Raw genomic sequence first — 26297 nt, 5'->3', positions numbered from 1 at the left:
CTGCGTCACGAGATGAGGCGCGGCCTCGCTGCATACAAGTGTATGAAGCAAGGCTGCGCCCACTGGACAGCTGCGTCACTAGACGAGGCACAGCCTCACTCCATATAAGTGTATGAAGCAAGGCTGCGCCCACTGAACGGCTGCGTCACTAGACGAGGCACAGCCTCACTCCATATAAGTGTATGAAGCAAGGCTGCGCCCACTGGACGGCTGCGTCACTACACGAGGCGCAGCTTCGCTCCATACAAGTGTATGAAGCAAGGCTGCGTCCACTGGACAGCTGCGTCACTAGATGAGGCGCGGCCTCGCTGCATACAAGTGTATGAAGCAAGGCTGCGCCCACTGGACTGCTGCGTCACGAGATGAGGCGCGGCCTCGCTCCATACAAGTGTATGAAGCAAGGCTGCGCCCACTGGACGGCTGCGTCACTACACGAGGCGCGGCCTCGCTCCATACAAGTGTATGAAGCAAGGCTGCGCCCACTGGACGGCTGCATCACTACACGAGGCGCAGCTTCGCTCCATACAAGTGTATGAAGCAAGGCTGCGCCCACTGGACAGCTGCGTCACTACATGAGGCGCAGCTTCGCTCCATACAAGTGTATGAAGCAAGGCTGCGCTCACTGGACGGCTGCGTCACTAGATGTATGGAGCTGAATAAATATGGAGTATGGAGTAAGTATGGAGCTGAAGAATAAAGCTGCCTTATCAATTTTACCACACCCAGAGTAGAATAAAAAAAAAATTAAAAAAAAAAACAATTCCTGAATTGTTGGTTTTTGTTTATTCTGCCTCCCAAAAGCTGGAATAGAAAGCGATCAAAAAATGGCACGTGCCTGAAAATGGTACCAATAAAAAACGTCAACTCATCCCGCAAAAAGCAAGCAGTCACATGACTGCCGACCAAAATATGGAAAAATTATAGCTCTCAAAATATGGCGATGCAAAAACTAGATTTTACAAAATGTGTCTTTTAGTGTGTGACAGCTGTCAATCATAAAAACCCGATATGATTCTGGTATCTCTGTAGTCGCACCGACCCGAAAAATAAAGTTGTCTAATCACTTATACCGCACTAGGAACGGCGTGAAAAATAAACGCTGGGGTTGGGGTTGAGGTTAGGGTTGTGCTAATGTTAGGGTTGTTTTTTTTTTTTTTTTCAAAAGAAAAAAAAAATGACGATATGGCAACTAGTGTTGAACGCAAGTGGTCGCTACTTGAGTTTGCGTTGGGTGCTCGGGTATGCATTGAGTATCGCGGGTGCTCGAGTCTCCGCCCCACATACTTCGTTGCCAAAAAAACCTTGTGGGGATTGCCTGCCATGCACGAGCGATCCCAGCATGTTTTTTTGGGGGTGTCTAATAACCGTGAAACATGCGGGCAGGGACTCGAGCATTTCACTTGAGCACCCGTGATACATGGTGCATACCCGAGTACCCGATGCAAACTCAAGCAGCGAGCCCTTGCGCTCAAGACTAATGACAACTTATTCAATATGATGACCTAATGTCATCAAATTCTGTCTCGTACCTCTGGGTTCAAAATGTTCACTATACCCCTTGATAAAATCCTTGAGGAGTGTAGTTTCCCAAATGGTGTCACTTGTGGGGGTTTCCACTATTTAGGCACATCAGGGGCTCTCCAAACGCGACATGGGGTCCGCTCTCGATTCCAGCCGATTTTGCGTTCAAAAAGTCACACAGTGCTCCTTCCCTTCTGAACTCTGCCGTGCGCCCAAACACTGTATTTTCCCCACATATGGGGTATTGGTGTACTCAGGAGAAATTGCACAAAAGTTTTTGGGGTCCATTTTCTCCTCCTACCCTTGTGAAAATAAAAAAATTGGGGCTAAAACATCCTTTTTGTGGAAAAAGTTTGATTTTTTTATTTTCATGGCTCCATGTTATAAACTTCTGTAAAGGACTTGGGGATTCAAGGTGCTCACCACACATCTAGATAAGTTCCCTGAGGGGTCTAGTTTCCAAAATGGTGTCACTTGTGGGGGGTTTCCACTATTTAGGCACATCAGGGGCACATCCGCTAATTATTCAAGCTAATTTTACAATCAAAAAGTCAAATGGCGCTCCTTCCCTTCCGAACCCTGCCGCGCGCCCAAACGGTGGTTTTCCCCCACATATGGGGTATCTGCTAACTCAGGAGAAATTGCACAACAAACTGCATAGTGCAATTTCTTCTGTTACCCTTATGAAAATGCAAAAATTGGGGCTGAAAAACATTTTTGTGGGAAAAATGTGAAAATTTTATTTTTACGACTCAATGTTATAAACTTCTGTGAAGCACCTGGGGGTTCAAGGTGCTCACCGCACATCTAGATAAGTTCCCTGAGGGGTCTAGTTTCCAAAATGGTGTCACTTGTGGGGGGTTTCCACTGTTTAGGCACATCAGGGGCTCTCCAAATGCAACATGGCATCCACTAATTATTCAAGCAAATTTTACATTCAAAAAGTCAAATGGCGCTCCTTCCCTTCCGAACCCTGCCGTGCGCCCAAACAGTGGTTTTCCCCCACATATGGGGTATCTGCTTACTCAGGAGAAACTGCACAACAAATTTTGGGGTCCATTTTTTCCTGTTACCCCTGCGAAAATAAAAAAAAATTGGGTCTAACCAATTTTTTTTTTTCAACCACATTCCAATAATTCCTGTGAAGCACCTGAAGGGTTAATAAAGTTCTTGAATGTGGTTTTGAGCACCTTGAGGGGTGCAGTTTTTAGAATGGTGTCACTTTTGGGTATTTTCTGTCATAAAGACCCCTCAAAGTGACTTTAAATATGATGTGGTCCCTAAAAAAATGATTTTGTCAATTTTGTTGGAAAAATGAGAAATCGCTGGTCAACTTTTAACCCTTATAGCTCCCCAATAAAAAAAATTTTGGTTCCAAAATTGTGCTGATGTAAAGTAGACATGTGGGAAATGTTATTTATTAACTATTTTGTGTGACATATCGCTCTGATTTAAGGGCATAAAAATTCAAATTTTGAAAACTGCTAAATTTTCAAAATTTTTGCCAAATTTCCATTTTTTTCACAAATAAACGCAAGTGATATCGAAGAATTTTTACCACTATCATGAAGTACAATATGTCACGAAAAAACAATCTCAGAATCAGTGGGATCCGTTGAAGCGTTCCAGAGTAATTACCTCATAAAGTGACAGTGGTCAGAATTGTAAAAATTGGCCTGGTGATTAATGTGCAAACCACCTTGGGTTGTAAAGGGGTTAAAGCCCTATTCACACTTTGCAGAGGAATGGTGTTGATTTGAGGACAGTCTTTGAGTAATGAAATGCACAGCATGTCCATTTTGTTGCCGATACTAAGCAGATATGCTGGGTCCTCTGTAAAATCAGCCTGTCAATACAATGTGCAAAGTGTGGCTGTGCATGATAAGACCATGTCATTTCCCCTTACACTTGCCATTTCTTGAATGCATGTGATCATATGCGAGCTGACCCTCAAAGAACACTAAAGCAAACCATTTGGGATATCCTGAATGGCTCGTCTGTCATGGTTGCACTGTAAAGATGGTCGTTTTAGAAGATTGATCAGCAATTTGTATTTATAAAATATGATGCGGTCTCTGCTGTTATCTGTGGCCTAGTGTCAGCATAAATTTATGCGATGCAGATCTGCCATCGAAACACTTTTCAACTACAGCCAGCACCCAACAACATCCCCTCAAAAAATCCAAAACTTACTTGCATTTTTCTTAAGATATCTGCATTCAATCTTCAGCTGTCATAAAAAGGCATCAAAATGGAGTTTAATCTTAATGGGCTTTTCCAGCCATCTAGAACCTGAAGCGTATGGCCTATTTTATCTACAACTATCTATGCAGTGCAAACTCGATTCAGGGTTTATGTTCTACAACAGTCTTCCCCAAACTGAAGTGCTCAAGGCCCACCAACAGGTCACGTTTTCAGGATTTCATTAGTATTGCTCAGGTGATAATTACATTACCTGCACAGGCAGTAATTCCATCACCTGTGTAAGGGTATTTGCGCACGATGCGGATTTGAAGCTGAAATTTCCTGAGCGTTTTTGTCTCTCCTTGGCAGATAAATCGCATGCGGATTTTACATGCAGATTTTACATGCGTTTTTTCCCCTCACCCATGACAGCACACCTTGAGAGGGATCCGCCCCACCAAGGACAGGAAACTGTCTGAAATAAAAGGGCGGTACCTCTCCATCGCTTCAGTTGGTCTCCTGTCCTTGAAGGGAACCTGTCTGTGGAAGAAAAGAATGCTGTACCTGGGTCTGTTCCAGTGTGAAAGAGCGGGCACCGGCCTGTGCATCGGGTTCCAGGCTCCAGAAGCGCCGTCCATGGTTCCCTGGGGCCGTGTCCGAGCGTGCGCAGGCGGTGAGCAGGGCTCCGGTTCCCCGCAGACCACTGCGCCTTGGACGGCGCTTCTGAAGCCTGGAACCCGGTGCACAGGCCGGTGCCCACTCTTTTACACCGGAACAGATCCAGGTACAGCATTCTTTTCTTCCACAGACTGGTTCCCATCAAGAACAGGAAACCAACTGAAGCGAGAGAGAGGTACCTCCCTTTTATTTCAGACCGTTTCCTGTCCTTGGTGGGGCGGAACCCTCTCAAGGTGTGCTGTCATGGGTTCAGGAAAAACCGGCTACCGATAAGTAACCTTGGTGTTTTACATGCGTTTTTTACAACGTTTTTGTACTTCAAAAGCTAGTCACATTCACCCAGTCTTAATTAGCATTTCTATTCATGTAAATTATGCGGCTGCTGTGAGCTGGTATTTTTAGCCTGGGAAGGTGCCTGGTCCCTGGCCATTAAATAACAGCTCACTGCTGGTTCATTAGCCGCTACGTCCCTCCGATCAGCACTCAGCAGCACTTTGAATGCAGCATATTTTTGTTGCGTCCAAAACGCTGTGTTCTAATACCGCATTTTTGTTGTCTGTACATGTGAAACCACCGCATATAATGACACTACAATCGGTCAAAATAATAGTAAGGAAATCCTGAAAACATGATCTGCTGGTGGGCCTTAAGGACTGGAGTTGGGGAACCCTGTTCTACCAGATTGGAAATGAAAATGGTAAAATGGACAGGGGTATCTGCACTTCTCAGTATTAACAGCTTGTATGTATTTGAATGGCGGCCCTTTTTTTGAAAAAAAAAAAAAAAAAAATTATATATATTTCTTTTCTTCAGCTGTGATTAGTATTCATGATAGTGAAGAAATTGAGAGTACCCATTCTGAAAATCTTGGTCAAGAAAAGAAAGCGCATGAATCTGAGCTGCAAATTATGGAGGAGAATGTTCTAATTGTTAAGGAAATTCCTTCTATCGCACCCCTATTTTCTCACTTTGCGGAGATTCAGGTAATGATAATGGTTACCACAGTTTGCTTCTAAGCTTACTGTAGAAGTGTGAGAAAAAGTTAGGCTTCGATGCATTGTCTATCTTTTTTGTTGTTGTTTTTTTTTTATGTAAAATTTGTTTCTAACAGGGTTTTTTTGTTCATTTTTTATTAAACAAAACCATTTTACCTAGAGCTTTCCGTTTGTATTACAGCCAGGTATGTCATTCTTTTAAACACAATGGTGTTTGAGAGAACAATTAGTTTGAAGAGCCAGTCAGGGACCATAAGGAGAGACCTGACTAGTACGACGCCATGCCCCAGCCGACTTCTCCTTGCGCTGCTCTCGTCGATTGAACTTTCCCATCTGTGTGCCTTTCAATCAACTAAACCAGTAGGAGGAGAAGCCGGCTCTGAAATGTCAGAGCAGTTACTGGAAGAACATACCTGACTGCAATCATAGAGCCCGATTCACTGGTGACCGCTTCCCTTTAAACACTATAATATTTAAATAAAATCAAACCTTACCGCTGTGGTTTAACCTACAACGACCTTGTATTCATATAATGCTAGCTTTCTGGTGTGCAGTGCTGGTTGTCATAAGTGTATCTACAAGAGTTTCCATTATTATAGTGTTCTTATGTTGTATTGTGTTACTGATATTAGCTGCTATTTTCTGTTACCTAGCACCACACCTTTATTCCTTTACTCTGATTGCAGACCATTATTTTTTCTCTTGCTTGCCTCTGTTCTTCTGCTGCAGCCCCATTTGTTTGCAGATCTAATGACATAATTTTGATTGAATTGGCAACAGGACAGTTTTCACCTGTCAGTATGGGGACTGTCCAACTGGCCTCAGTAGTGTCATCCCGTGAAATCGTTATCGTAAGATTATTTTATCTGTACCTGGAGCTTTTGATTCTCCTTGGTGGCATCCAAATCTTCTATGTCTTCTGCTAAATTGCTTTGTTCTGATGTCCTAAGAGGACACAAAATAGTCTAAATGTCAAAATATTACTCTGCTGGCGCTGCTATGATGATTGTCAGCGTCTTTTTCATGCTTCTTTGACACTCTGCACTACATTCATCAGACAAATGAATGAGTAATGTTAACAGAGGTGCAAACAAAAAAATGCTTTGCAATCAGGGGACATAAAGGTATGGTTTTACTTTTTTTGTGGCCAAGACCAATATTCTGTTACGCCTCTGTATTGCATGAATAATTTCATATACTTGTTGACTTTGAATTATATTTCCACTTATAAGGAAGAGCAAGTAGTCATCTAGACCAGAGGTCCCCAACTGCCGGTCCGCGGACCAGGACCGGGCCGTTGGGGTTTTTCAGCCGGTCCGCGGGGAGAGGGGGCCCCTCCAGCCTCCAGCAGGGCCGCCATCAGGGCATGACTGCCCTGACTCCAGCATGCTAAGCGCCGGGTCCGGGACATCTTAGCGCTGCGCTGCTGCGGCAGCACCTTCATGATTCCCCTGACTTCCGGTCATGTGACGGCGCCGTCACATGGCCGGAAGTCAGGAGAACCTGGTGTCAGCGATTTGGACGAGCGCCAGGAGTCTGCAGGGATCGCATGGGGGTAAGTATAACAAGTTTTATTTTTTTTTAAATACAATTAACTAGGAGTGGGGGGAATGGGAGATGCACATGGGGGGAGGGGAGAGATGAGAGATGCACATGGGGGAGGGGAGAGATGAGAGATGCACATGGGGGGGAGGGGAGAGATGAGAGATCCACATGGGGTGGAGGGGAGAGATGAGAGATGCACATGGGGGAGGGGAGAGATGAGAGATCCACATGGGGGGGAGGGGAGAGATGAGAGATGCACATGGGAGGGAGGGGAGAGATGAGAGATGCACATGGGGGGAGGGGAGAGATGAGAGATGCACGGAGGGGGATGAGAGATGCACGGGGGTGAGCTGCACATGGGGGGGTGAGAGATGCACATGGGGGGGTTATGTTTACATAACTTTGTTGCCTTATGAAGGGCGGGGGGGGCCCCCAAAAATTTCTTGCACAGGGGCCCACTACAGTCTGTGTCCGCCCCTGGGATGAAGTAAATGCAGCTGAACAGCAGCTGTCAGGACAGCTGCCCTGTCCTGCTGCAGGGCGTGATGGGGCCTCAGTGATGCGGCTCCTGGCACAGCACATTATGTGGGGCTCCTGGCATAGCGCCTGGCGGGGACCTGGTCTACACTATATGATAAGTATGCACTAAACTCCAAATCCCTCCATTACCCCGCCCCCATATGACCAAAGCCCCGCCCACCCCACCCCCTCCTTGCTGGGCCATGGAAAAATGATCTTGCTTCAAGCCGGTCCCTGGTGCAAAAAAGGTTGGGGACCACTGATCTAGACAACCGGATGACACCAAGTTCCTCTCCTGCAGACAGCAAAGCAAAATGACTGCTAACTTGTCTTTTCTTTTACTTATCAACTGTCACTATGTGTTATAAACACTATAAGTTGTTTTTTTCTCAGGATTTGGATTACACCGTGAATATTAAAGCCCCTGAACCAGAGGTGACATATCAACAAATAAGTTCAGCCGCTGAAGACCCTAATGGGGAGAATAATGCTGACCTTTATTATTTCAACAATTATGAATCTGCCTTAAAAACCTTAAAAGCACCGTCAATGGATCCATGTGATCTCAGTGATGAAAAGGTCAATTTGACAGCTACAGTTAGCAGTGATGAAACTTGTGCTAATGCCTTGGCTCTTGGCACTGAGGAAGGGACTAAGGTTACTGAAACACTGCCTTTTATGCCTGAGCCTATCAATGCAGCCATTGCAGAAAACGTGCTCGATGCTCTTAAAGAAAATAGGGATAAGGATTTTACGGAAGAAGTTAATAGTGATTCAGTTTCTGAAAATGAAACTGAAAGGAAACTCAGAAATGCACACGATATCGCTAGGACACCTGTAAACAAGGTTAAGCAAACAAACTCTAACACAGTTCTAAGGATAACACCCCCTGAAAAAGTAGATGAGCAGAAGCTTAATCTGGATGAATTTCAGACTTCTCCAACTGAAGGCAAATCTACTATACTAATAAAGCCTCCAACCTCTCGCAGAAGTATCAGGAGAACTACTAAGGTATCTGACAATACCAACAATACCCTTCCACTTCCTACAACCCCTAAAAGAGGCAGTAGAAAAACCAAGGATAATCCTGAAAACTTAAGTACAACATTATCAATCCAACAAGAGGACCAACCATCCATTACTACCACAAGAATTTCTAGAAGAACTAAAAATTCTGCTTCTGATCAAACTCAGTCCACAGAAAGGGAAACCACTGTTACAGAAGAAATTGTAACAAAGATGCCAGCCTCTCCTGCTAGAACCCGCAGAGGAAAAGCTGCAGCATTGGATAACCACATAAATACAGGAGATATTGTGGATGTAAAAACTGTAATGCCGACAACACCTACTAGAATTACTAGATCGTCCAAAGTACTACAAGAGAGGGAAAGTGAATCAAACATTGAGAATGTTGAGACTGAACCACTTGTTTCTACACGTACAAGGGGACTAAGGAACAAACAAGTTGTGAATGAGTTGGTCAAACACTTTGAGCTTGGTGCCTCACAGGCTTCCAACAAACCTGACTCCAGCCCTCCTCATTCTCCTAAAAGGCTACTCTTAAGATGGTCTAGAGTCAAATCAGAAAATCAGATTGATAAAAAAGATACAGATGACAATATTGTCACAGCACAAGAGGTGATCACAGTCAATTCTAGAAAAACTGCAAAAAAGTCTATTGGTAAAACAGATATAGAGGCTTCTGCTGATGTCGATGAAGAGCAGAAGAGAACAACCCGTTCAACAAGGACTAAAGCTAACATTGTTACAATGCCAGATGCCACTCCTGTTGAATTTGCATTCTCATCACTTACACCAAGACGTGGAAGAAAACCAAAAGGTTTGTTTAGACCTCCGTTTCCTGTTAAAATAATGGTTCCATGCTAAGAAACTTTAATGTTGACGCAACATGTGGATTATGGTACTACTGGGTAAAACTCTGATCCCCATAGAAACATCATGGTTTAGTAGACTCATACTATGTATAGGTGCTGAACCTGTGACATAGTCCCTAACGTGCAGGAGTATTTCAGCCATCTGATATTCTCCATGATAGACAAATACATTTTTTCTTTAAAATTCTTTTTATTAGGAAATTTTTACAGTATAGCGAACAAGGGGTCTGGAAAGGGATGAAGGGAAAGGAAAGGCAACCAAATAAAGGGAAAGAGAAAATGGGGTAGGGAGGAAGAGTAAAGAAAAAGAGAGGGGGAAAAAAAGGAAATGAGGAAGATCGTCTTAACATAATTGCACCACAGTGTTCACATAGCAAGTGCAAAAACAACATAGAATGAAGTATAGATTAAAAGAATTCTGGCAAAGTAATAAAACATCATATAAAGAGTCTTCTCTTGCTTGGAGGAAAAATTGCGTTCCAAAAGGACCATTTGGAAAATACATTGATTTTTAAAACCACTTATTTGTTTCATGAATCAAAAGTAAAAATGGAGATCAGAAACTTTTTGTAATATATCTTATTAGAGAAAAATGATTCTTTCTCCACTTATCAGCCACTTTGTTTCCCAGCACTGATGTATTCTCAATACTGATCTGTCTGTGGTGAGATAACAAATTACACTTGCTGTTATAAAAGGGCAGGCAAGGGAAACTGTAGGGAAATAAAAGCCGAAAAGCACATGGGAAATTGCTGCATCTTCTAGTTCAGAGGTAAAAACTGCTGAAAATGCCTGTGCAAGTCATAATGGCTAGAAATAGTGTTCCTAATGTACTGTACCCTCATCAGTTTGTTCTGAAAGGTCACCTGAAAATGCAGTGAAACCATTAGTGTTTCACTTCTTTCTTTTGGGTGTCTGAAACATGTATGGTTTACAAAGCATTGGATGTAAAGTTTACTGTTAATTTGTAGGGGAAAGCTTGTCTACTTGTATATATACTAAAGTATGGCCTGTTAAATTGTATCCTTCAGTTGAGGTTTTAAAACTGTGTATTTGCAGCTAATAGCAATTCCTAACTGTTACAGCAGTTCTGTGCATGTGGGAACTACCTGTAGTACAACACATGGGTGCAGAAATCCCACACATATATTGTTTCATAGACACGCTGCATTCATTTAATCATTTAAAGCTTTGCTAGAGGAACATTTGCGATATTGGTGGGCTCCTACTCTTCATCCATGGCTGTAGTTACGAAACGAGACACAAGATGCAACTTGACCACAGAAGATGTATTGCGTTTTAGAGTTGCTAGAGAAGTATAAGGCCTTAAAGGGAACCTGTCACCCCCTGGGCGATATCAGACCTCTACTATGGGCATACAGGTTATAGAAAAGTGAATCTATAAATACCTGTATGGCCCATAGCAGAGGTCTGATTGCAGAGAAAAGCACTTTAATAAATTCTTTTTTCCACAGGCTTGGTGTCCGGGGGACACCAAGCAATCCCCGCCTATCTGCTTATTATTCCCCCAAATCCCCACCTCTCTGCTTAATTATCATATCCCCCCTCCCCTGCACGTCACAGGGCCCTGTGACAGACCCTGTGACGTGCACTGTGCTCCCTGACTTCCGGGCACGCGCAGAGGGCCGCTCACATAGAGCACGCTTTGCTTCATCCCGGCCCCGTCTACCTGTGCTCTGCGCCGCAGGTTTATATTGCGCAGGTGCCGGAAAGTGACAGTGACCCCCGGCGCCTGCGCAATAGAACCCTGCAGCACAGTGCACGGAGAGTCGAGGCCGGGATGAAGCAAAGCGTGCTCTATGTGAGCGGCCCTCTGCGCGTGCCCGGAAGTCAGGGAGCACAGTGCACCACACAGAGTCCTGTGACGTGCAGGGGAGTGGGGGGATATGATAATTAAGCAGAGAGGCGGGGATTTTGGGGAATAATAAGCAGATCGGTGGGGATTGCTTGGCGTTCCCCAGACACCAAGCCTGTACAAAATAGAATTGATTAAAGTGGTTTTCTTTGCAATCAGACCTCTGCTATGGGCCATACAGGTATGCATAGATTTATTTTTCTATACCCTGTATGCCCATAGTTGAGGTCTGATATCGCCCAGGGGGTGACAGGTTCCCATCAGACCTCTACTATGGGCCATACAGGTAGTATAGAGTTACTTTTCTATCACCTGCATGCCCATAGTAGAGGTCTGATATCACCGGGGGGGGGGGGGTGACAGATTCCCATCAGACCTCTACTATGGCCATACAGGTAGTATAGAGTTACTTTTCTATACCCTGCATGCCCATAGTAGAGGTCTGATATCACCGGGGGGGGTGAGAGGTTCCCATCAGACCTCTACTATGGGCCATACAGGTAGTATAGAGTTACTTTTCTATCACCTGCATGCCCATAGTAGAGGTCTCATATCTCCCAGGGGGGACAGATTCCCATCAGACCTCTACTATGGGCCATACAGGTAGTATAGAGTTACTTTTCTATCACCTGTATGCCCATAGTAGAGGTCTGATATCGCCCAGGGGGGGTGACAGATTCCCATCAGACCTCTGCTATGGGCCATACAGGTAGTATAGAGTTACTTTTCTATCACCTGCATGCCCATAGTAGAGGTCTGATATCACCGGGGGGGGGGGGGGGGGGGTGACAGGTTCCCATCAGACCTCTGCTATGGGCCATACAGGTATGTATAGATTTATTTTTCTATACCCGGTATGCCCATAGTTGAGGGCTGATATCGCCCAGGGGGTGACAGGTTCCCTTTAAATGTCTGTTTTATTTCATCAGCATTTTGAATCGGACATTCCTCAGTTTTTGGTCATTATGTCCCTTTTTACAGTCAGTGTTTCAGCAGTAATTTTCTTGTATGCATTAAAAAAATCACAGCCTTTTCTACCTTCCAAATGTTAAAAACTGCATATTGATAGCATTTTCAGATCCATATATTTGTATTGATTGGATTTTATCCGTGATTTTAAACAAAATCAGACACACAAAAACATGATCCTCACCATAGACTATTAGGCTATGTGCATATGTTGCCATTTTTGCTGCGTTTTTCAGTGCAGATTTGTCACAACCTGAAGGATTTCCTGAAGCCAGCAAAGTGAATGAGAATCCTGAAGTCTCATGCAGACATTGCTTATTTGTGACTTGCAGATTTGGTGCAGCTTTAAATCTGCAGCATGTCAATTATTTCAGTGTAAGGGTACGTGCGCACAATCAGTAATCGCTGCGGATTGGAAGCAGCGCACTAGCGCTGCGTGCAATCCGGAGTGGCCAGATGTTACAGTATAGTGGATGGGATTTCAAGATATCCCATTCCCACTATGCGTCTCTGTGCACCTGCGGATCACCCTCGGACATGCGGTGCGTCTTTCCAGACCACAGCATGTTAATTTCTCTTGCAGAGCAGGCTAGTCTCCGCAACAGAAATTAGATCACTACAATTTATTGATTGCGGTGAATCCGCATGGTTCAATTTACACATGCGGATTCACCCGCGTGCAGCGATTTGGACGCAGCATAAAGTATGCTGCTTTCAAAGTGTTGCCAGTCCCAACCGTGTGCACATACCCCTAGGCTGTGTGTACATGTTGCAGATTTAGTGCTTTTTTTTTGTTGCGGGTTTTTTTGTGCGCAAATTTGTGATAAAACCTGGTGCTAGCAAAGTGAATGAGAAACCTGAACTGTCATGCACATGTTGAGTATAGAAAATAATCTGCAGCATGTCAATTCTCTGTGCTTTTTTGCCTGCGTTTTTCAACCATTGAATGCACTGAAAAAACTAGGCAAAATCGCAACATTTTTGATGCTGCGTTTTCCTGCCAAGAGATACAGAATTTTCTGCACCAAATACCCTTAGGCTGTGTGCACACTGTTCGTTTTAGCAACATTTTTTCCGCTAAGAATTGGGCAAAAAACGCTAGTCAGGATTTGCAATGCGTTTAAAACTGCTGCATGTCAACTTTGTGTGGTTTTGCCTAATTCCCTTTGCCCATGTCACTTGTAAACAATAATAAACCACTATATACTCACATATCTGCCATAATCCCGAGTGTCCCACGGCAATCAGATCATCCAGCAGCCAGCGATACACTGACAGGAGTGTGATCGCTCCCGGCAGTGTATAGCGCTGATCTGCCGGGAGAGAGGTCACCAGAGTTCAATCAGCTGATGAGCTCCAGTGACCTCACTTACTGCACCGTTGCTGTGTCAGAAAATTCTCATGCAGCAGTGGTGCCGTGAGGTCACCAGAGCTTATCAGCTGATTGAACTCCGGTGACTTCTCTCCCTGCAGCTCAGTGCTGTGCACTCACAGGAGCGATTTTATACTCCTGTGTCCATGTATAGCCTGCTGTGACTGCTCTAGAACTGACCCAAATCTTCGTGGGACACTGTGGATAATGTCATCACCTCGAACAGATGAGGGATATGGTTGTAGTTTTATTTTATTTTTTTCAGGTGACTGGCTTCAGCGGATTGGACGTTAGGTGAGTATTTTTATTTTCTGTTTCTTTTACAGATGACAATGGCTTCAGGGGATTAGGCGTTAGGTAAATATAACTGTTTATTTTTAAATAAATGATTAAAACCGTGTGGACTTTTATTTCAAATAAAGGATTTTTTTCAGTCCGTGTGTTTTTCAAAACCATACTATGTGGTTAGTAATGGGGGTGTCTTATAGACGCCCGGTATTACTAACCTGGGCTTCATGCCAGCTGCTAATGCAAGGCTGACATGAACCCCAACATTATTACCCCACTTGCCACCGCCACAGGGCAAGTGGGAAGAGCGGAGACTAAGCACCAGATTTGGCGCATCTTACGGATGCGCAATTTCTAGGGCCGCTGAGGGCTGATACTATTAGCCTCGGAGGGAGCCAGTATCCATGGCCCCTTCCTTGGCTATTAATATCTGCTCACAGCTGTCGGTTTAGCCTTTGCTGGTCAGATTTTATATGGGGACCCTACGTCAATTTTTTTCATTGGTCCCTCTTGTATCTAGCCAGTAAACGCGAAGGTAACAGCTGTGGGCTGTTAATAGGCAGGGAACATTTTTGGCTAATTGCCCCTTCCCTGGCTAGTAATATCAGCCCCCAGGTTTCCCTCTGCTGGATATGAAAATGACGCGGGTGCCCACACCATTTATTTTACTTAATTCATTTTATTTCATAAGAAATCCCATGCCCACTGCTTGTTTTTGACGCTGTGTAAACTCACCCGCAGCATGTCAATTTGCAGATTTTGACCGATTGAAATGTCATTACATGCAGTGGATCCACATGTACTGACAAAACAAGTGCAGCATTAGAATGCAGCATTTTGGGCGTAGTCCAAGCGCGCTGCTGGTTCCTGATCGTGGGGACGTGCCCTAAAGGCTTAACCAAACAGCTGTGAGCTGTTAATAGCCAGGGGACATATTGGCCTAATAGCTCTTTCTAAGCTAAAAAATACCAGCCCTCCGCTGCCCCAGAAATGACACTTCATATTTAATGTTCCAATTCTGGCACTTAGCCCAGATTCTTCCTGATGCATCAGGGTAATGGGATTAGGTGTCGCTGACATAAAGCCCAAGGTTTAGTAATGAAGAGGTGTCAGCCAGACACCCTTATTACTAAACTTGTAAGTAAACAGTGAAATAAACACACACGCCAAGAATAAAACACTTTCTTTAACCCCTTCACGACATGCTCCGTACATGTACAGCGCATGTCGTGTCTCCCCTTTTGGTGCGGGCTCCGGTGCTGAGCCTGCACCTTTCCGGGCAAATGACCGCTGATCTGGACATGCCCCTAACAGCCGCAGGTGGAATCGCGATCTACCCGCAGCTGTTAACATGATAAATGCTGCTGTCAAATTCTGACAAAAGCATTTAACATGATCATGCCGGAAGCGTGTCACATGATCGGGGGTCTCCGATGGGTTGTCATGACAACCCGGAGTCTACAGGCGACCTCTGTGGTTGTCATAGCCAATCTGCTATGAGCGGCGGTCGGCGTTCACAGCCGATGAGCAGTTTTGTTACACATAGCGGGACTAATGCCCTGCTATGTGTAACACAGGTGATCGGAAGATGGAGACTATTGAAGCAAGTAAAAAGTAGAAAAAAAATGTTTTTAAAAGTTTAAATCACTCCCACCCCCACTTTTGCCCTATTCAAAATAAAACCATAAAAAAATCAAATATACACATATTTGGTATCCCGCTTTCAGAAGCGCCCGATCTATCAATATAAAAAAAGTGTTCATCAGATCGGTAAATGGCGTAACGAGAACAAAAATCCAAATGCCACAATGAAATTTTTTTTAGTCGCCGCAACATTGCAATAAAATGCAATAACAGGTTATCAAAAGATCGTATCTACACCAAAGTGGTATCAATAAAAACATCAGCTCGATGCACAAAAAATAAGCCCTCACCCGGCCCAGACCACGAAAAATAAAGTCTCGACTGGTCTCGGAAAATGGCGCCTTTTTTTTTTTTTTTTTTTTTATAACAAAGTTTGGATTTTTTTTTTCCACTCAAATAAGAGAACATATACATATTTGGTATCTACGAACTCGTATTGACCTGTAGAATCATAATGGCAAGTGAGTTTTAGCTTTGAGTGAACATGGTAAAAAAAAAAGGCGGAATTGCACTTTTTTGCAATTTCGCCGCACTTGGAATTTTTTTTCCTGTTTTTCAGTACACAATATGGTAAAACCAATGGTGTCGTTCAAAAGTGCAACTCGTCTTGCAAAACACAAGCCCTCACATGGACATGTTGAAAAAAAATAAAAGTTATGGCTCATGGAATAAGGTGCGCAAAACCAGAGAAGGGTTAAAGCCATGTCCCACGTATCTTTTTTCAAATATCTTTAGCTCCAAAAGGCATTCCTTGCTGTAAAAAAAAGCACATGCAAAAACCGTGCTTTTTTTCTGCCAAGAGATGCAGAAATATCTGCACCCAAATACTGAACGTGTGCACATACACTTATGGCTGCATGATCTATTTGTGATTATGGAGACCATGTTAAACAGATGTCTGAATGAGACTTTACTGGTTCATCTAAGGCACCAAGTTTTAGGTTTAGCATAGTTTTGTTTAAACATTATCTTACAGTTAGAATGATAAATGTTACATTTGTGTGCTGATTCCCAGTTACTCTGCATCATCACCCAGAGCCGCACTAACGGCTCAGCTAGTTCTGTGCTGTCATTTTTTCACTGAATTTTATGTACATGCATAAGAGACAAAAGGACAGTGAAAAAAGCGCACCAAAAAACAAGCAAAAAAACAAGAAAATCCTGAACAAACCTCCTGGCAAGAGATCAGGTTTTGCTGCAGAAAAAAAAACCACGCAGCAAAAAACGCAATGTGTGAACATAGCCTCATCTAAATTGTGTGTAAAACTCCATGTTCACACTGGAGAAGCCGCCCCAGGAAGCTTTATGGAGCAGATTTGATGCCTCCGACACCTACTACATATCTGCTGCATGTGAGCAGAACTCTAGCTATTTGAGTGCCGCTCATTTATGTAGAATGTAACTCTGGATCAATAATCGGGATAATTAAGTGGCATTTACAAACCAAACTTTTCTTATGTTATCAATAATGGGTGAACCTACACTTCTGGCTACATTAATTTGTGAAACCTGATGTGGAAGAAACCAGTTTGTTCCAATCTTGTGTCTTCAGGTCCAACAAATAAACTAGAAAAAAAGCCGCTGTGTTGCTGTTTTCATAAATTTCAATCTTTGTGCTCCATGGGCACATTTTTAGCTTTCCAGTACTTTAAAAAACATGGACATACTTGTAACAATAACTGAACAGCTATTTCTCACGTAATGAAATTGTTTGTTCCCTCTGCAGCTCAGCAAACAGCTCTCCTTATTTCTCCCACTAAGACGCCAGCACCAATAGCTTCAGAGTACCTGTTTTCTCCACCATCTCGAAGTACAAGGAGGACAACAAGGACAAAACTCTCTACCAGTGTAATGCTGGAAGAAAAGGTCGGATATCATTGTTTTATGTTGCTGGGCTTTCCTTTCCTTTTACATTGCAGAAAATCTTAAGCCCTAATTATGCGTTTCCCTAATTTTTAGGATGTAACTGTTAAGGAGTCGCATGAAATAGCTCATGTTCCTGACACACCAGAACTAAAGCGACCAAGAGGCAGACCTTCAAAATGCCGAGTAAAGGAAGACGACCAGTAAGTATTTGTTGTAGTGTTTTCCTTCCTTCTTAATTTCGGTAAAATCATCTAACCTGTTACATATATACACACTTTTGGGCCTGATTCATCAATGTGTAACCACCAGAATTCAGCCTTAAAATACCTTAGATGTTGCAGTTTTCACAGCAGTTTTGGCCGCTACACCAAATTACTTGGAACTGGGGCGAGACAGAATATTGCAACACCTGCTTGACAAATTTATTACAAATTGCTCATACCTTACAGCAGAAATGTTACTTCAGTTTGTCTGGATTCACGATCTAATCCAATTGGAGTCATATTATTAAAATCTAACTATTATTAGTTCTATTAAGAAATAAGGTGATTCTGAATCACAAATATCTAGAAATGTTGTACCAAATGTAGTCTGTGAATGCTGTATTAAATATTAGTCTCAATTATGAAAGTCTTCTCCCATGAGCGACTAACATTAACTCCCTTTTTTAAAAGTTTGTTCCCATTAATAGTTAGTGGGTCCTATATTATTTGATTCTATACGTTATCTAATCAACCAGTCTCAGTTGTGAGACCATCTATTCCCATATCGCACTCTCATCAGTGGATCATTATTGGTTGGCTAGTAAATATGTAGCATTGAGAGTGATCCAGTTATGAACTCCCTGATCACTTCCTATGTAAGAACAGACTAGCACATTCAAACATTGGCACTGGAGATAAAGCCCTACGCTTTTCTTCAATGATTGATTACTGCTTTGAGTATATAAACAGTATAAAATGCGCAGTAATCCATGAGAACGTATTGGCATGATTGCTGGCTGGAGTAGCATATTTGGCAAGATGCATGTCCGTGATGAGGTGTACCGAATTCATAAGGGGTTTGCACATTTTAATTCTGCACACCCATCATTAAGACTGGTGTACAAAATTCCAGTTTTAATGAATCTGGCCCTTTATTCTGACAGGGTAAGTATGCTTAACAGCAGATGCTAAAATATATTTGTGCCACCTCCATGGGATGGCTTCAATAAGGCACATTGGTGATTGACAGCAGTCTTGCGTGTTAGTCTACTTTTCCACTCCTCATCTTTTTTTATAGTCAGTGGCTTTAGGAGCAATGTCCATTACCTTATACTGTTGGGCGCCGTCAGTGTTCATGTCTGGCATTTCAAACATCACCCTTCACCAAGTTATATAGAGAAGTCTATAGAAAGCTATAATAAAATTATTAAACTGATTATGGACTTAAAGCAACTAAACCACTGCTAAGAAAAAAGGACTATTAGGATATCACCTAGGGATCTGCTTTACCAGTAGAATCTGGCATTACTGATTGACGTCTATTTAATAGGAGCAAAATATCTAGGTGGTCTGACCTGATTGCTGAAAATTTACGGATTATAGAATAAAGGGGAAGAGGGAAAAAATACAAGGAATAGGTTTACAGAAAATAAATGTTTCAATTTTGACAGTTTTTTATGAACACCTATTTATTAATTCCATTAAAGGGATTGTCTGGTTTAAAATGAAAAGTGTGCAGTCACTCTGTGCGACTGCAGACTTGTGAATCCTCCCAGGGCACGCACTGTGTGTTGTGAGGATTCGTCGTTTCCTGCCCCAGAAACGGCGGTAAGGTACTCTACATGCATTCTCCATGGCAAAACCCATCTAGTGGGCGCGACCTCGCTCAATACAGTTGTATTGAGCGAGGTCGCGCCCACTAGACTGGTTCAGCCTGGAAGCATGCATATTACATACCTGACCGCTGTTCCCGGAGCAGAGAACGGCGAATCTTCGCAGCACACAGTGCGTGCCCTGGGAGGATTCACAAGTCTGCAGTCTCAGTCATACCTGACCACTTCGGCACCCACCATCCGATTCACTTTTCTGCATCGCTGCGTGCTGTTTCTCCGGTCTCTTCACCATAGACCAGTAATTCCATACAAGACCTTATGACATGCAGTGACCTGCGGTCTGGATGTGTCATGAAGTCCTAATCCATAGTGAAAAGGCCTTAGAAGCAACGCGCAATGGCAAAAAGAGGAGGATCAGACAATAGCCGGAGAGGTCAGCTTTAATCATGTATGTTTTTGTTTAACAGGCATACGTAATTAGGGGTCATACGTAAGTTGGATGTTTGGAAGTCGGGGACTTCCTCTATACTACTTAAACTTATTTTGTTGTTCAAAGTCTGGATATAGTATATCATTAATACTGTAATATATTCACTCATGCTTCTTATACAGATTTCTCCATATAATACACTGTATCAAAGTTCCTGAACATTTCAATTTGTAGGAAATAAAGTGCAACATTGTTCTCTATTGGGTGGCACTTCAATAACTGTCTCAATCATATTGCTATCCTTTAAAGGATCAATACACACTAGCTATTGAACCCGTTCTACGCCCTGGTGGCGAGCATTTTTATTGGTATATGGTCTCCCATGCTGGTATGTCCTGCCCCCTCCTGTCCCCACCATCCTACCCTGGTATGCATGGCACTCCTCACCCCCAATCCTGGTATGCATGGCACCCCTCACCCCCCCAATCCTGGTATGCATGGCACCCCTCACTCCTATCCTGGTATGTATGTATGGTACCCCTCACCCCCCCCCCCCCAAATCTTTGTATGCATGGCACCCCTCATCCCCCAGTCCTGGTATGCATGGCACCCCTCATCCCCCAGTCCTGGTATGCATGGCACCCCTCATCCCCCAGTCCTGGTATGCATGGCACCCCTCATCCCCCAGTCCTGGTATGCATGGCACCCCTCATCCCCCAGTCCTGGTATGCATGGCACCCCTCATCCCCCAGTCCTGGTATGCATGGCACCCCTCATCCCCCAGTCCTGGTATGCATGGCACCCCTCATCCCCCAGTCCTGGTATGCATGGCACCCCTCATCCCCCAGTCCTGGTATGCATGGCACCCCTCATCCCCCAGTCCTGGTATGCATGGCACCCCTCATCCCCCAGTCCTGGTATGCATGGCACCCCTCATCCCCCAGTCCTGGTATGCATGGCACCCCTCATCCCCCAGTCCTGGTATGCATGGCACCCCTCATCCCCCAGTCCTGGTATGCATGGCACCCCTCATCCCCCAGTCCTGGTATGCATGGCACCCCTCATCCCCCAGTCCTGGTATGCATGGCACCCCTCATCCCCCAGTCCTGGTATGCATGGCACCCCTCATCCCCCAGTCCTGGTATATATGTATGGTACCCCTCACCCCCCCAATCCTGGTATGCATGGTCCCCTCGCCCCCAATCCTGGTATGCATGGTCCCCTCGCCCCCAATCCTGGTATGCATGGTCCCCTCGCCCCCCAATCCTGGTATGCATGGTCCCCTCGCCCCCCAATCCTGGTATGCATGGTCCCCTCGCCCCCCAATCCTGGTATGCATGGGTCCCCTCGCCCCCCAGTCCTGGTATGCATGGCACCCCTCGCCCCCCAGTCCTGGTATGCATGGCACCCCTCATCCCCCAGTCCCGTTATGCATGGCACCCCTCGCCCCCCAGTCCCGTTATGCATGGCACCCCTCGCTCCCCAGTCCCGTTATGCATGGTCCCCTCGCCCCCCAATCCTGGTATGCATGGTCCCCTCGCCCCCCAATCCTGGTATGCATGGTCCCCTCGCCCCCCAATCCTGGTATGCATGGTCCCCTCGCCCCCCAATCCTGGTATGCATGGTCCCTTCGCCCCCCAATCCTGGTATGCATGGTCCCTTCGCCCCCCAATCCTGGTATGCATGGTCCCCTCGCCCACCAATCCTGGTATGCATGGTCCCCTCGCCCCCCAATCCTGGTATGCATGGTCCCCTCGCCCCCCAATCCTGGTATGCATGGTCCCCTCGCCCCCCAATCCTGGTATGCATGGTCCCCTCACCCACCCCCCAATCCTGGTATGCATGGTCCCCTCACCCCCCCCCCCCAATCTTTGTATGCATGGTACCCCTCAGCCCCCCCCCCCCAATCTTTGTATGCATGGTACCCCTCAGCCCCCCAATCTTTGTATGTGTTCTACCCCTCACCCCCCCCCAATCTTTGTATGCATGGTACCCCTCACCCCCCCAATCTTTGTATGCATGGTACCCCTCACCCCCCCCCCCCAATCTTTGTATTCGTGTTACCCCTCATCAGTACGCATACAAAAAAATAAACACTTATACTCGCCTTTCTTCCTTGTGCTCCAGCGCTGCTGTGTCCTGTTCTGCCGGAGGCCGGTGGAGGAGTGCGGCGCGTGCCCATACCGCGCTGTCCGGCGCCGTTTTGCTGTAGACACACTGTAAATGTGTCTTCAGTAAAATGCTGCCGGATAGCTCTATGCGCATGTGCCGATTCCGATGCCTCACTCCTGCCCCGATCTCTGGGTCAAGAGAGGCGCCGCAGCAGCGCTCCTCCCGGTCAGGTAAATATGGCGCTGAAGATCGTGGTATGTGCTCAGTGTCTACGCATACCGTGATCTCCGGTGCCATACCCTCCTCTTACCTGTAACGGCTGGATGCGTTCTTCTGTCTGGAGCCAGACTGCACAGGCGTGTCGCGCTTGCACAGTCTATCGAGGCTTCAGACAGAGGGACACTTGTAGTGTTATATTATAGATATCAAGTGATGCTTAAAATCGCTTGGAAAAGCGCATGTAAAAACGCTTAAACGCTTCTCCCTGGCAGAAAAACCGCATGTAAAATCTGTATGCCTTTTTCTGCCAGGGAGAGGAAAAAACGCTCAGGAAATTTCTGCTTAAAGTCTGCATCATGGGCACATACCCTTATAGTCCGAAAAATACCGTATTTTAATATTTTATTTAATTAACAAAATAACTTTCATTTTATTCACTTTCTTTACTACCAGACCCTTTTCTCCCCCTTTTTTTCTCATTTATTCTATATTTATTCTAAGTGGTATATGCTAATGTGAATAGTTTAATAACAAAGGTGGGATTTCTGCTCTGAGACTCTCACGGTATGCATACACTAACATTTTACAGTTTTGGGAACACTTATGTACTAAGTGAACTAACATCTGGATGTAAATTTGGTAGTTTGACGCAGTATTGAGAGATGGTGCTCACCAATATGACAAAGGGGATACGGGATTCGAAAAAAAAAAAGTGCCTAACCACGGACAGGCAGGTAGTTGCGATGTACCTTTCTGTTGTGCCCAAAGCAGTCACAGGCTTCTACTGAGGTCACCGCAGCAGAGCAGCAGTTTCTCCTCCTGTTGACAGGACGGGACCACTGGTGTCATGCTGATTGACAGCTGGCGCTCTGCTGCCTATTTGGGGGAAGCCGGCCGTCAATCAGCATGACACCAGTGGTCCCGTCCTGTCAACAGGAGGAGAAACTGCTGCTCTGCTGACAGGGGGAAGCAGACTCTCCAGCAGGAGCGGTCAATGACCGGCGCCGGGTACAACAGGCAGGTAGTAGCCTGATTCAGCAACTTCATTCCTATTTTTAATGTCCCAGATATCCCCTTTAATGAACTTAATGAAATGGTTTGCTCTCTGTCCTCCACACTACTTTCTCCAAATGTATGAGCTATATGGACCTACTCTGCTGTCTTTACCAGAAACGTCAAAGGGCTCGTTTGATATGATTCTGTATATATTTGCATTTTAGACACATTGAACATAGTAAGTTTTGGCTAATAAGTTTTAGAAGGGGCACAGTAAAGGATATTCAGATGTGACTTTTTTCACATCTGTGGTGCAGTTTCCATAAGTAACTGCAACCACTACCCAGTGTCAGATTATTTATTTGACCTCAATAGCACCCCCCACTGGCCTTGTTGATTTCTAATGGGCACTGTTGTGGTGTTCCTCACTTTTGATAGTGCTGCATGCAGAGTTATTCGTCCTGCGTCTACTATGTGTCTGCTATGGCAATCCGTGATGCAGAGCCATACCTGTATACATAGAAAATGTTAACACATCGTTGTTCACTATAGGCATGTAATGTACTTACTACTCCTGTGCACTTCAACTTGTTACTTCTGGAATATTATAGGGCAGAAGATCACCCTCCTATAAAGATTCAGCTGCTGTCACCCCCAGAAAAGGCAACTGGTGATTCAGAAAGTACAAAGCCTTCATCTTTAAAATCTAAAGCTTCTGATCGAAAGCAGTCCAGGAAAACCAGGAGAAGGAAAATTATATCAAAACCAGTCAATCGCAGGAACATCAGATGATTGATGAACGTTGTTGATTTTAATGTGCTGTGTAAAATAAAATAAACTGTGTAAAATATTAAAATCGGCTCACTGGGAAGAATAATTTATATAAATTATTGTAAATGGTCTTAAAAGCTTGAAGTTTAATATTTCATTAGAATTTTCTTCCCAGACATTTTTTCTATTTTGTATCGTTTTGTAAAAAATGTATCTATAGCTTCTTAATATGTTAAATAAATGAGAGAATTAACAATATTTTACTTTTATTATAAAACTCAGTTTCATTTTCTTAACTTAATCATTGTTTTCCATAATGACTCTCTGAAATTTACTGCATCCTTGACCTTTTTAAGGCAAAGGCCATAAATCCACTTAATGTAAATGTTGCATTTTTTCTGATGTGTTATTTTGTGCACAGAAAGTCTGCTACATTTTAAAGGAACATTCACACGGTTTTTGAAAGTTGGTCCATTAAAAAAAACCTGCAATATCACTTAAATGCTTGAGACTCTTCCTATTCATTTCTATTGTAGAACCTGTTTACTGTTTCTATATGCAGTTTTTTCCCGCTTCAGGTTTTAAAAAATGTTTGGTGGAATAAAAGTGCATGACACTACTTTTGAAGTGGCTTCTGATGACATCCGATCCAAACTACTGGACACTGTGAAATCAAATAGCTGCAACAAAGAAAAAGTTTTCAAAACACTTCAATAACTCTTCAAAAATACTTACAAGATTGTCCCATAAACAAAGTGTATTTTAATCAATGTCTATTGGTATAATAATAAGTTCCACAATTTGATTTGTTAAAATGTTCCTGTGCTGAGATAATCTTATAAATGTGCACCTGCTACATACTATTAAATGGCTGTGTCTGATCATACCACAGCACCTTGCTAGGGAAGGATACAAAAAAGTATACGGACAGGACAGCATGGGATTGCAGCGGATTCTTTTTGTGAGGCAAAACATTTCCTTACCTGTTTTATTACAGGAATCAGTTCTTTTGCTGCGTCTCTAGCACTCTGCTCATATTGGAAATCAAGTCAGTGACACCTAATGTCAGCTTACTTGATTTATGATGAACTCCACACCCACGCACAAAGACGGCCACACACTGGACCTCATCTTCACCCGCCTCTGTCCCCTATCTAACCTCTCTAGCTCACCTCTCCCTCTTTCTGACCACAACCTACTCACATTCTCTTCTCTCTCCTCTCCAGGGCAACAATCCCCACTCCACAAAGTTGCATACCCTCGCAGACATCTCAAACACCTTGACCTACACTCTCTCTCTGAATCCCTCCTCCCTCTTACAGACATTAGTTCCTTACATGATGCAGATGTTGCTGCCACTTTATACAACACCACAACCGCTGCAGCTCTCGATTCGGTCGCCCCCCCTCACACATACCAAGGCTCGCACAATCAACAGACAACCGTGGCACACCAGCCTAACTGAAGAACTGCGACGGGCCTCCAGGGTTGCTGAACGTAGATGGAAAAGGTCCCAGTCCAATGAGCACTTCATCGCATTCAAACAGTCCCTCACTACCTTCAAGTCCACATTCACTGCAGCAAAACAAACATACTTCTCATATCTTCCCTGTCTCACAACCCTAAACAACTATTCAACACCTTCAACTCTCTCCTCCCCCAGTGCCTCCTCCCTCTCCTCTTATTTCAGCCAAAGACTTTGCCTCATTCTTTAAGTAGAAGATTGACACCATCAGACAAAGCTCTTGCCTAAAGCCCAGACAGCCCCTCCCCACACCTACTCAACCCTCTTCCTCCAAAACCACCTTCTCCACCATTTCTGAAGATAAACTTTCCTCTTTACTCTCCAAATCACACCTCACCACCTGTGAACTTGACCCAATCCCATCCCACCTCATCCCAAACCTTACCACTATCTTCATCCCAACCCTAGCCCACCTCTTCAACCTGTCACTAACAACTGGTGTCTTCCCCTCATGCTTCAAACATGCCTCAATCTCACCCATCCTCAAAAAACCCTCCCTTGACCCATCCTCTGTGTCTAGCTATCGCCCCATATCACTTCTCCCCTATGCCTCAAAACTACTGGAACAACATGTCCACTCTGAGCTGTCCTCCCACCTCTCCTCCTGCTCCCTGTTCGACCGCCTACAATCTGGTTTCCGACCGCACCATTCTACTGAAACTGCACTGACTAAAGTCACCAATGACCTACTAACCGCCAAAGCTAAGCGACACTACTCTGTCCTCCTCCTCCTAGACCTGTCATCTGCCTTTGACACAGTGGACCATTCCATATTACTACACTCTCTCATCTCTCGGCATCACAGACTTGGCCCTATCCTGGATCTCCTCATACCTAACAGACAGGACATTCAGTGTCTCCCACTCACACACCACCTCCTTATCTCGCCCCCTATCTGTCGGTGTCCCCCAAGGTTCAGTTCTAGGACCGCTGCTCTTCTCCATCTACACCTTAGGCCTGGGACAGCTCATAGAATCTCATGGCTTTCATTATCACCTCTATGCTGATGACACACAGATCTACCTCTCTGGACCCGATATCACCTCCTTACTAACCAAAATCCCACAATGTCTGTC

The 26297-nt window shown here is 44.5% G+C and overlaps 1 protein-coding gene across 1 annotated transcript in view; it reads left to right on the top strand.

Annotated features, from left to right (window-relative positions):
* Nucleotides 1-23954, top strand: part of LOC141221658 (protein ELYS-like) — a 106104-nt gene extending 82150 nt beyond the window's left edge. Inside the window, exons 29-33 of the mRNA XM_073666555.1 lie at nucleotides 5197-5366; nucleotides 7836-9282; nucleotides 17213-17352; nucleotides 17446-17552; nucleotides 23537-23954. Coding sequence (XP_073522656.1) covers nucleotides 5197-5366; nucleotides 7836-9282; nucleotides 17213-17352; nucleotides 17446-17552; nucleotides 23537-23717 — 2045 coding nt within the window. The 3' untranslated portion in view covers nucleotides 23718-23954. The remainder of the gene's footprint in view (nucleotides 1-5196; nucleotides 5367-7835; nucleotides 9283-17212; nucleotides 17353-17445; nucleotides 17553-23536) is intronic.
* Nucleotides 23955-26297: the final 2343 nt, after the last annotated feature.

Source organism: Phyllobates terribilis, unplaced genomic scaffold (assembly GCF_046119375.1).
Source record: "Phyllobates terribilis strain yellow unplaced genomic scaffold, ASM4611937v1 Scaffold_327__1_contigs__length_2127877, whole genome shotgun sequence".
Lineage (NCBI taxonomy): Eukaryota > Metazoa > Chordata > Amphibia > Anura > Dendrobatidae > Phyllobates > Phyllobates terribilis.
Note: the sequence above shows the minus strand (reverse complement) of the source record. Positions and strands in the feature narration are given on the sequence as shown.